Source organism: Salvelinus alpinus, chromosome 4 (genome assembly GCF_045679555.1).
Source record: "Salvelinus alpinus chromosome 4, SLU_Salpinus.1, whole genome shotgun sequence".
NCBI lineage: Eukaryota > Metazoa > Chordata > Actinopteri > Salmoniformes > Salmonidae > Salvelinus > Salvelinus alpinus.
The window spans coordinates 56624856-56636986 of record NC_092089.1 but is presented as its reverse complement, the minus strand read 5'-3'; the positions used below and the strand labels follow the sequence as shown (position 1 = coordinate 56636986).

Here is a 12131-nt window from a genome sequence, read left to right as displayed (position 1 = left end):
TAATTGCTATATTGTAATTATTTCACCACTATGGCCTATTTATTGCCTTATCTCCCTTATCCTACCTCATTTGCACACACTGTATATAGATATTTTCTATTGTATTATTGACTACATGTTTGTTTATTCCATGTGTAACTCTGTGTTGTTGTTTGTGTCGCACTGCTTTGCTTTATCTTGGCCAGGTCGCAGTTGTGAATGAGAACTTGTTCTCAACTAGCCTACCTGGTTAAATAAAGGTGAAATAATTTTTTACATTTTTTATTTTATTTTAATTCCACATTATTTATTACAAGATTTATTTGGGGTTCAGTGAATGATTTGTCCCAAATACAATGCTTTAACTTTTTGAAATATTTAGGTCTAACTTATTCCTTGCCACCCATTCTGAAACTAATTGCAGCTCTTTATTAATTGTTGCAGTCATTTCGGTCACTGTAGTAGCTGACATGTATAGTATTGAGTCATCCTCATACATAGACACACTGGCTTTACTCAAAGCCAGTGGTATGTCTTAAGTAAAGATTGAAAAAAGTAAGGGGCCTAGACAACTGCCCTGGACAATTCCTGATTCTACCAGGATTATGTTGGAGAGGCTTCCATTAAAGAACACCCTCTGTGTTCTGTTAGACAGGTTACTCTTTTTAGCAGTATAGCAGGGGTTGTAATGCCATAACACATACATTTTTCCAGCAGCAGACTATGATCGATAATGTCAAAAGCCACACTGAAGTCTAACAAAACAGACCCCACAATATTTTCATTATAATTTCTCTCAGCCAATAATCAGTCATTTGTGTAAGTGCTGTGCTTGTTGAATGTCTTTCCCTATACGTGTGCTGAAAGTCTGTTGTCAATTTGTTTACTGTAAAATAGCATTGTATCTGGCAAACACAATTTTTTTCAAAGGTTTACTAAGGGTTGGTGAAAGGCTGATTGGTTGGATATTTTAGACAATAAAAGGTGGCTTTACTATTCTTGGGTAGCAAGAATATATTCTTTACTATTCTTGGGTAGCATAATGACTTTTGCTTCCCTGCAGGCCTGTGGGTACACACTTTCTAGTAGGCTCAGATTGAAGATCGGGCAAATAGGAGTGGCAATATCGTCCCCTATTATCCTCAGTAATTTTCCATCCAAGTTGTCAGACCCCGGTGGCTTATCATTGTTGATAGACAACAATAATTGTTCTACCTCATCCACACTCACTTTACGGAATTGAAAAATTACAATCCTTGTCTTTCATAATTTGGTCAGATATACTTGGAAGTGTAGTGTCAGCGTTTGTTGCTGGCATGTCATGCCTAAGTTTGCTAAACTTGCCAATGAAAAAAATCATTCATGTATTTCACAATATCAGTGGGTTTTGTAATTAACCTTCTCACACATGAGTTCCAAATATTTCTAACGGTCACCCCAGCGTGAGTTGTTTTATGCACGTGATGTCAGAATGCCCTCACTGTTCCAAAATGTGATTATTACACAACAGGACAGTTAACACGCGCTGCCTGCTAATTATCTATAGGCTGTGTTTCAACTTGTCAATTTCAAATTATTCTATAACAAGTTGTACTTTCTAACAACAGTTTGTAGTGAGGTGTGTTCCGCCTCCTCTTTGATTCACATAGAAGTAGTCCATTTCAGCGTTGAGGACAATTTATGTTTGAGGCTTTACTGAGCCAGATAAAATTCTCTCTTCCAGGAGAACCCACCGCACTTCACTCATGTTAGAACATTTTCTTGCTGGCGCTCGCTTTGCCTTCCTTGTTGTTTTCCTTACACATAATAACTTTGGACATGTGTGCGTTCCTATCAAAAGTAAGTTCCTTATTTTCTGTACATCGTGTTGTCGTTTCGACTGTAGGCGCATACAGTATGTATATCCTCATTACACACCACAGATCAGTATGTATGTATGGAGCATAATGTATTTACAGTTTTATTCACAGGTTTTCAATTACTGGTGACAAATAATGCATCCCGATTATTGCATATATTGTAATGGACACCTATGATCTGTGTAAAATACTTTTTTGAAGGTTGTACTGATTATAATGAGCTAAGCTATTTGCCAGCTATGTGTGGCGCCATGTTTGTTGACATTATACAATGCATTCTGGGTGTCAAGTAATCTGCCAGACCAAAGATGTTATAATGAGGTGAAGGAATGGTTCACTCATCTTTCAGGTAAACTTCCAGAAGTGAATGAAGGGAAGTGGAGGATCGTAAAGGACACACCCCCTTCAACATGCATACTATAAACAGACGAAAACTCATCTTGTCTCCTCTTATCATCTTTGGTTGATGCGAGAAAAAAACAAGCATGGCGGCGCGCACATACTACCCATCGTCGGATTACTTTTGATTTCTAAAAAGTGTTTTATTTATAAATAGTAATTTATATTAGCTAATTCATATTGTAGTTTCTGTCAGCCGAGAGATATAAAAATATGACCGCTTGTGTTATGTCAATCTTTCCTCAGTTAGTGCTACGACAAATGTAGCTTACATTTTTCCGGTTTGGATGATTGTGTTTGCTGTAGCTACTTCTGTGAACGTCTTAACATTGCAACATTGCATCCAAAAATAAACTGCTCACATTCTGGACATAACTTTGTAAGGACTTTGTTTGTGCAAAATGTTTCTGAAAAAACTGTGTGGCCAGCTCAAACGCTGATTGTTGCGTCATTCGAAACTGGACATTCTAAATAAGCGTTCTAATCACACCGGTTTGATCGTACGCTACAGGGACCACTGTAGAATGATCACACCTGTGTGTTGGTACGTGTAAAAAGGTTAAGTGCCTTATTACGTTATAATAGTTTCTGCATGTCGTGTTGTCATTTCTACTGTAGCATAATATTTTTGTGTATATTCCTTATAACTGCGGCCGCGCGAGGTAACGTTACTCATTTCATAACCTTTATGGTGTTATACTCAATGCTTAGGTAGCTAGCTACATTCTTCTATTAGCTCTGGGAAACAATGCTAATTGCATCAGAGAAGTATTAGCATGTGTTGTATTTTGAAGCTACCCTGGCCTTATGACTCCCAAGTGGCACAGCTGTCTAAGGCACAGCGTCTCAGAGCCTTAGGCGTCACTACAGACTGCGTTTCTATCAAAGTAAGTGCCTTATCACATTATAATAGTTTCTGTATGACATGTTATACCGTTTCTACTGTAGCTCACTGTGTGTATGGAGCATAATATATGTGTATATTCCTTATAACCGCGGACACGCGAGGTAACGTTACTCATTTCATAACCTTTATGGTGTTATACTCAATGCTTAGGTAGCTAGCTACATTCTTCTATTAGCTCTGGGAAACAATGCTAATTGCATCAGCGAAGTATTAGCATGTGTTGTATTTTGAAGCTACCCTGGCCTTATGACTCCCAAGTGGCACAGCTGTCTAAGGCACAGCGTCTCAGAGCCTTAGGCGTCACTACAGACTGCGTTTCTATCAAAGTAAGTGCCTTATCACATTATAATAGTTTCTGTATGACATGTTATACCGTTTCTACTGTAGCTCACTGTGTGTATGGAGCATAATATATGTGTATATTCCTTATAACCGCAGACACGCGAGGTAACATTACTCATTTCATAACCTTTATGGTGTTATATTCAATCGTGCTTATGTAGCTAGCTACATTCTTCTATTAGCTCTGTAAAACAATGCTATTTGCGTCAGAGAAATATTGAGTTGTTGTATTTTGAAGCTACCCTGGAAAAATGGAAAAAGATCTTATACCACTTGTTCGTTTTCTGAGTCCATTCCACAAAGCAGTTTATCATGTCCGCCTTATCCACTGCCCCCATTTTGAGGTTATAGTCAAGCACGCAGTCTGGTTTGATTTTTCTCTCTCCCGTCAGGTGGTCCACCTTCCCAGGTGGTCGACATGGTTGCTGTATGGACAGTGGAGAGGACATGGATATCTCGTTTGTCATGCCACTTTACTGCCAGCTGTTGACATTTCTTATTTTGTATAACGGGTCATTTAGGATGGCGGTAACATTGTTAATGAAATGCAGTCATCGCAGCAGAACTAGGAAGCAGTCTTGGGAAAAGAGGGTGGCAAAGAAGGGAGTTGCAAACATAGGATCTGTGCTCCAGTATTCTCTTAGGGAGTTCTTCTTTACTATCCCCATGAGAAGGACTGTCACCAGGAAGGTATACATTTCTCTAATTGTGGTTGTTCCCCCCACTCCTGGCTCTCTCTTCTCCTGTAGCTCCAAGGCATAGTGATTGGTCCCCTCTACTATGTCTCCCACCAGCTCCTCTGTCAGAAACAACTTGAAGCACTCTTTCTCAGTTGGAAATGGCAAGGGTGTTGCACTCCAGACTGGGACTCATCAAAGCAAACAGCAGCGCCAGGAGGGGTGAAATGGCTGGTGGGTTTCCAGCTACCACAGAACTCCTGTACTTCATCCACTGTCGGTCTGCCTCCATCACCACCAGCATCTTCAAAGGGACCTGGGACTTTGTCAGTGGACAAGGGATCCTCAGATTTAGGGTTCTCAACGGCTACAAGGTTGGGGGGCAGCTCCTCACTGTCACTATCTGATTCCTGACCTTCATACTCATTGTCAGAATTTTAAAAAATCTCCAGAATTTCCAAATTTGTGAGTTGTCTCCTTTTGAAAGACATTGCTAATGCTACAGTTTAGCTCACTAGCTACATACATAAACAACAACACTGAATGGCTCAGAGTGGGAGTGAGAGATTACGTGATTGACTGCCGGCACATGCCACTTGTATAAATAAATCACTATCAGAAAATGTTTTGGGTGGTAATTATTTATATATTTACTGTTTTAGTCACGTTTTCAATTACTATTGACAAATGATGCATTCCGATTCTTGCATAGATTGTAATGGGCACATATGTGTGTAAAATACTTTTTTGAAGGTACTGATTATGATGAGCTAAGCTAATTCCAGCTGTGTGTAGCCATGTTTGGTTGACATACAATGCATTCTGGGTTTCACGTAATCGTCTGCTGGACCCAAGATGTTATAACAAAATTAGGTGAGTAAGGGTTCATTCATTTTTTGAGGACTTCCGGAAATGAATGGTGGGATGTGAAGGATGGTAGATGACACCCACCCTTGAACATGCAAACTATAAACATACCAAACTCATCTTGTCTCCTCTTATTATCTTTGGTTTCTGTGAGGGGAAAAAAGCATGGCAACGCACAGAAACAACCCATCGTCGGATTACTTTCAAATTCTAAAGTGTTTTACTCAATTATTTAGATCAATGGTGAGCTCACCCGTGATGTGATTAATTATAAATAGTAATTTATATTAGCTAATTCATATTGTAGTTTGTCAGCGATTTATACAAATATGACCGCTTGTGTTATGTCAATCTTTCCTCAGTTAGCGCTAGGACAAATGTAGCCTACTCCGTACGGGAGTTGTAGCGATGAGACAAGATAGTAATTACTAGCGATTGGATACCACGAAAATTGGGGAGAAAATGGGATAAAAATTAAAATAAAAAAATAATAAAAAAAAGATGTGATCAATACATGTTGATGATTTCATTCCTGTGCTGTTGTAGGTTGACTGAACCGGAACCAGGTTGCAGGCACTGGTTACAGTTTGAAGCTTTTTCTTCAGTGGGAAGCTGTATTGTTGTCAATCACTTGTTTTCTTTGGTGCAAATAAACTAAACTAAAACATATTATCTATGTGCAGCAAACACTTGACAAGCCAGAAGCTTCAAGTTGTAAAACACAAAAGGAAACATATTTCAATATGTTATGCTCTTGTGAAGGCTGGCTGAGTTCTGGCATAGAGTATGTTCTTTTATGTCTACAGATTCTCTCTTCTCCCTGTTTTTGTTGGCTTGGAAATGTTGATAATTGAGCCTTATCAGAATACATTGTGTAACCTAGCATTTATAGTGGCTAAGAAATGCATTGCCATTAAGTTATGTATCACTAGATTTAATTTTTTACAAGATTAAGGCTATACTGTGCAACTTTCAAAAGGTCTGAATGCCTTATATGGAATACTATATGACAAAAGGAGTCTGTATTGAAAACATGCCCACATCAGGGGAGATACCTATTTAGGCAATCCCTAGCTACTGGGCTGCTCAGTCCTGGCCCTGGGGGTCTGCCGTACTGTTGGTTGTAACAATGGCCTTGGCCTAACACACCTGAAACCAATAATGAATGTTTCTCTAAGATCCTAAAGCTGAGTGGGGTGTGTTGGGTTGGGGCTCTGCAGGGCCGTGGACCCCTAGGGGCAGGAGGGGGCGATCCAGCTATATTGTGTGCAAGTAAAAAGAGCTCTACAGTACTATTAGGCCATGATATGAATTATAGTGCCCTCCGTAATTATTGGGAAAGTGAACCATTTTTTATTCTTTTGGCTCTGTACTCCAAAAGCTTGGATTTAAAATCAAACAATGACTACGAAGTTAAAGTGCAGACTGACAGCTTCCATTTTAGGGTATTTTCATCCATATGGGGGAACCGCTTATAAATTACAGCACTTTTTCTACATATCCCCCCAATTTTGGGGGAGCAAAAGTATTTGGGACAAATCCCCGTATATGTGTATTAAAGTAGTAAAAAGTTTGGTCCCACATTCATAGCATGCAATGACTACATCAAGCTTGTGACTCCACACATTTGTTGGATGCATTTGCTGTTTGTTTTGGTTGTGTTTCAGATTATTTTGTGCCCAATATAAATTAATGTTAAATAATGTATTGTGTCATTTGAGTCACTTTTATTTAAATAAGAATATGTTTCTAAACACTTCTACGTGAATGCTGCCATGATTATGGATAATCCTGAATGAATTGTGAATAATGATACATGAGAAAGTTAGACGCACAAATATCATACCCCCAAGACATGCTAACCTCTCACTATTTTTGGGGGGGTATGATATTTGTGCATCTAGAACTTTCTCACTCATCATTATTCACTATTCAATTAGGATTATCCATAGTCATGGTAGCATCCACGTTCATGTAGAAGTGTTTAAAATATATTATATTCTTACAATGAAAGTGACCGCAAAAGGGTCATATTAGATTGTGTAGAAATGCAGGAAATGAGCTCTAGATGCCTAAAAATTCTGAAGGAGGACCTCCAGACCCCCCACCAGGTTATGTCCCCGTACTTCTAAAACCAAAGTTGCACCCCTGTGTTGACTTGGAAGAGCAGAGTGATGGTGGGACCATAGTATTCTTTCATTCATGCTGCAAGCAGGGTTTGTACTGTAGTTAGTAGGTCTACTGTAGCTGCTGCACATGTTTCTACAGTCTGTTTTTATGGAGCATGGTATTATTGAATTCATGCTGCAGGCAGAATTTGTACTGTAATTAGTAGGCCTATTGTAGCAGCTGCACATGTTTCTACAGTCTGTTTTTAAGTGATCACACTTAAAATTACAATTGACGTGTAATCAATGTAATCAATTGTATTAATCATAATTACAACCAATAACAAACTGTGATATTATAATAACTACTAAAAAATATTGTAATAGTAATGTAGCCTAATTGTCAAAATAGTTGTGTTTATGTAGTCTACAGCAGGCGCTGTTAATAAGGAAATTCATTCAAATGTATCAGTGAACGACTTGCATTCTACAATCCGCAAAAATAGCACTGCACAATTGGCCCATACTAACAACAAACAGGCCCATAGTACGCCACTGTCACGACCTTGCGTTGTTTACGTTCGGTTCCATGCATGGAATAGTTGTCGAATACCAGTATGCTTTAAGTCTCACACTTTTGCATTAGTAGTTTTATTCAGTGTGTGTGTATATCGCACGGTCTTGCTTAATAGGCTAAATCTGGACAATTCTGTGCCAAACACCTGTTCAGCATTTGCTACTTGAACAACTGTTCCTCTCGGGACAGTGCACAACTTTTTAAAACACAACCTCGAAATGTAAAACTTTGTATTAATGTAGATAACTATAAAATGGAATACGTCATTGCAAATTCAAAATAAAGCATGTATCTACACATGATTTCATAGATTTGACTGCACGAGGTGACAGAAAAACATGCGACATAAAGAAAGGTGTCAAAATACATTCTCACCGTGTTATTTCTAGACACCATTTTGTCCAGCTTTTTTGCAATCCGAATTAACTCCTCTTCTCGCGTCATAGTTTATGCATGCATTAAACGTACAATAATATATATTATGTAAAATGCTATATAATAAAAAATACGAAATGTAAATGTTCATCCTACGTAGATAGAACTTTACGTTATGGCGCGATCCATGCCATTCAGCGAAGGGGCGTGTCCTCAAGTTACAGGCAGAAGGACAGTTGTCGGATCGTCTGACCATCAGGTCAAAATGCCCATGAGACACATGGCAACAGCTAAATATAGACGTTGCTATGGGTCTGACACTAATATCGTCTTTATATGAAAAATATTGAATAACTTCAAAACGTACTTTAATACAGTGGGCTATGCAAACTGTTTCAGAGGACTTTGGAGTGAACCCCAATGACAATGGGCCTTGCGCAATAGAGCTCACCAGTCTGTAGTCCTAAACACCTGAAATTAGTTACTCTGGTTCTTATAGGGGAAATTAATTGGGAAATAATGGGGTTTTGGGATAAACGTCGAAAATAAGGTCTAAGGTTAACACATCTTATATGTTTTGTTCTATGAGATAAAGTATATAAAGCCTTCATAATTCATAAATGTCATGATATTATGTGCTTGTTTTGATTACATACATGCTTCAAAATTCACAAGAAGTGACGTTAGCTGATGACATTATCTCACAGAACAAAACGTATATGATCTCTTAAGTCTGTGTTAACCACAGACAATTTTTTGTCTTTTATACCCAAAAAACATCAACTTTCCCATTACTATTGCTCTCTACAGTTGCGTATCCAACCACACAGTAAAATATCCCACTCTGTGTGTCTACACTTTAGTTTGAAGATATAATAAATAATTGTTATATGATATACCTTATAAGTAAACCATGTAGCCTAATGTTTGATTAATACAGTGAAATATGGCAATCATTTATATATGTTTTAGATGACTAACAGGGGGCGCTGTTTTGAAGCCACCGCGCCTCCATCTTGGCAATCCCCCCAACCAGGGACGTCACTTGAGATTCATGGATGGGGGGCTAAACCTCTTTTAGGGGTGTCTGGCATACTCCCTGTCCGTTTATTGTTAGCTAGCAGTCTCAAGCCACAGAAGTAGCTAACATTAACTGAAATGTTAGCTACCAGTAGGCCTAACGATGCATGTACACTAGATAAGATTTGTGACCTGTTGCCACAAGAAAAGGGCAACCAGTGAAGAACAAACACCATTGTAAATACAACCCATATTTATGCTTATTTATTTTAACTTGTGTGCTTTAACCATTTGTACATTGTTACAACACTGTATATATATAATATAACATTTGTAATGTCTTTATTGTTTTGAAACTTCTGTATGTGTAATGTTTACTGTTAATTTGTATTGTTTATTTCACTTTTGTATAATATCTACCTCACTTGCTTTGGCAATGTTAACACATGTTTCCCATGCCAATAAAGCCCCTTGAATTGAATTGAATAGTGGTAAATTGCCGCGTGCCGCTTAGGCCGCCCATTGTGACTCGGTTGTGGGCGTGCTGGCAGCATATAGCAGCTTTTCGATTGTGCGTCAAGAATTCAGTATAGCAAGTATGTATGAAGGTCTGGTTATTAAATGGGTACATAGCTCAATAGTAATATCCTCTAAAACGCTCTGGTGACAAACAAACTTTCCTCCTCTGTTTCCAATTATCTACATGGCTGGGATAACCTAATGTAAGTAAATACATTTTAAAAAATGTTTTAACGACGTATTATTAGCAAACTAGCTACAGTGCAGGCTAACTCAAATGAGCTGCTAAATGAACAGCTAGTTATCTAGCCAACGTCACATACTGTATAGATAGCTGGCCAAGTGAATTAAATATCAACAGCTACCTAACCTCATATTAGCTCGGTATCTTGATGTATTTATCACTGTAAAAAACGAACTCAAAATGCATTTGTAGGTAACTAGCTAACAGCCATGGAGGGTGAAGGGATAGCAGCCCCAACTGTCAAAGTGAGAGAGTAGGCTATTCTGGATAGGGCAGGTACTTTTGTGTAGTTCCTGTCCCTAGAAGTGAGGACAGAGATAATAGTAACATAATATTCAGTACGGTATAATTTGACTATAATGAAGTCTGTTTCTTGTCCTCAGATAAAGAGAGCTATGAAAGCCTGTCTACATATGAAGAGCAGTGGTTCTCAGTCCTGGGGTCTCAAAAGTGGTGTACATTTTTGTTTTTGCCTTAGCACTGCACAGCTGATTCAGTTGATCAACTCATCAAGCTTCGAGTGGTATTAATGTATTAATTCTTTGATATGATCCTGTTATTGTCACATGCTATACCTGCACATGTGTGTGCCCATGCAACTTGATATCCATTGTTTTCATGAGTTGTTATAAGGTATATTATACTTTAGTAATCCACAATGACCCGGTGATGTAAAAGTCTAATATTTACATTGTCTTCCATATTACTACAGATACCTTGTAACTGGAGATTCCTTCAAAACGATTGCCTACAGTTAACATATAGGGCAGCGCAAGGTTGGGTGACCAGGGCCATCTGGGACTGCCTCCTGGGGGAATTCAGGTGTGTGAAGGCTACCTGTGTCCTGCATATGTCTACATACAATGAGGATGGACACGAGGACCAGGAGGGGATCTGCAGCTTGCCGCCGTGTGCCAGAGTAGAAGTCTGCTGCTCTGCGGGATGTTAAGGATTGGGTCCAACAACGCAGCAAGAGAGGCAATCCATGTGCAGGAGATCTTCACCTCCTACTTCTTCGAAGAGGGTGCTGTTCCCTGGCAACACCATAGACTACACTATGCACAACCAAAGGCTCTTAAGAGCCATTCACATTGCCATTCACATTCCATTCACATGTCAACTGCTGTTATTGAAATCACAGTTTCTCTCCCATTGATTTGTACTTCTTAGGTGAGGGTGCTGTTTAGCTAAGGGTGTGATGTCTGTACAAAAACAAAACAGGCTATTTTAAATCACCCATATTGATTTTTCTTTTTAAACAATTAGACACCCTATAACCCACACACTCATGTATCAATCTGATTGATGGATGGTGTTGTGCAGTAAACAGACTCGGGTGTATAACTGTAGCTTCTAACACCTTCAAAGAATAGGCAAGAGGGCCAACCATGGAGAATAGTAAGACACTTCATTATTTCTATAACTACGCTATATTGTTTGTCCTCGTGTGTCCGTTCATGTTTTTCAGCATAAAGTACTCTGCAGCCACTTAGTGTGGTGTGGACACCAGGTGAGGCCACACCAGGATTCCTGTTGAAAACTGTCGCTTTAAAGACCTTATTTTCTCAATAAGTCACTCTCCTTCACTTCATCCCTTTCTCCTCTTCTCGCTAAATCCTCTAGGTTATATCAGCTGTGTCGGTGAACCCCTCCTGCATCTGAACTGGCTACATAAGAGGGCACAGCATGATCAGAGGTGAGCGGTCACTTGGTCAGGTCAACAGGAAGTGTTGTAAAAGAGATGCTTTACATTGAAATATAGATAAAGTAGTCCCAGAGTTAATGATCCAAGGTCAGTTTTGCATTTCACCTCCTGATTGATGACTAACAACATTAGAATAAAAACAAGGTTTAAACATGCTCTCTCTCCATCTGTCTCTCGTCTGCAGATATGATTTGATGTGAGAGATGTTGCCAACCCCCAGTACTATCATCGCCATCTCACCCGCTTTTAAGATGAGTATCTCTCGGCAGCCCAAAGGTTATGTAATTGTGATGAACTGAGAATATTTAGGTAGCATTGTGATTCATTAATCATATGCTGCCTTCCCCTTCTCCTATGTTTTACCTCTTTCCCTTTGTCTTTTACACCTCTCCCGCCACCTCTTTCTTCCTCTGTTTGTGCATTGAGATGTGCAGATGTGCATTGAAGTACAGATTGAACTTGTATTTATAATATTACAATTATAATATTTATAATGCATGTATTTATAACACTTGGATAATGAGCTTTTCAATAAAGCATTTTACATTCTCTA

General features: G+C 38.9%; 1 protein-coding gene and 1 long non-coding RNA gene across 16 annotated transcripts in view; one reads left to right on the top strand and one right to left on the bottom strand.

Moving 5' to 3' along the window:
* The window catches only part of LOC139574011 (transcription elongation factor A protein 3-like), a 39108-nt gene extending 30752 nt beyond the window's left edge, over positions 1-8356 (bottom strand). For 9 of the 14 annotated variants that reach the window (XM_071398085.1, XM_071398088.1, XM_071398086.1 and 6 more), the window contains exon 1: positions 8091-8356. In XM_071398085.1, coding sequence (XP_071254186.1) covers positions 8091-8159 — 69 coding nt within the window. In that variant the 5' untranslated portion in view covers positions 8160-8356. The remainder of the gene's footprint in view (positions 1-8090) is intronic. The other 5 variants (XM_071398097.1, XM_071398099.1, XM_071398100.1 and 2 more) reach the window with 2 other exon arrangements.
* Positions 8357-9663: 1307 nt separating this feature from the next.
* On the top strand, positions 9664-12131 carry LOC139574010 (uncharacterized). Of its 2 annotated transcripts, XR_011674685.1 has the most exons (4): positions 9664-9832; positions 10257-10396; positions 10586-11569; positions 11763-12131. It is a non-coding gene; the product is annotated as an uncharacterized lncRNA (long non-coding RNA). The 2 variants fall into 2 exon arrangements; XR_011674684.1 differs by having other exon boundaries at positions 10257-11569.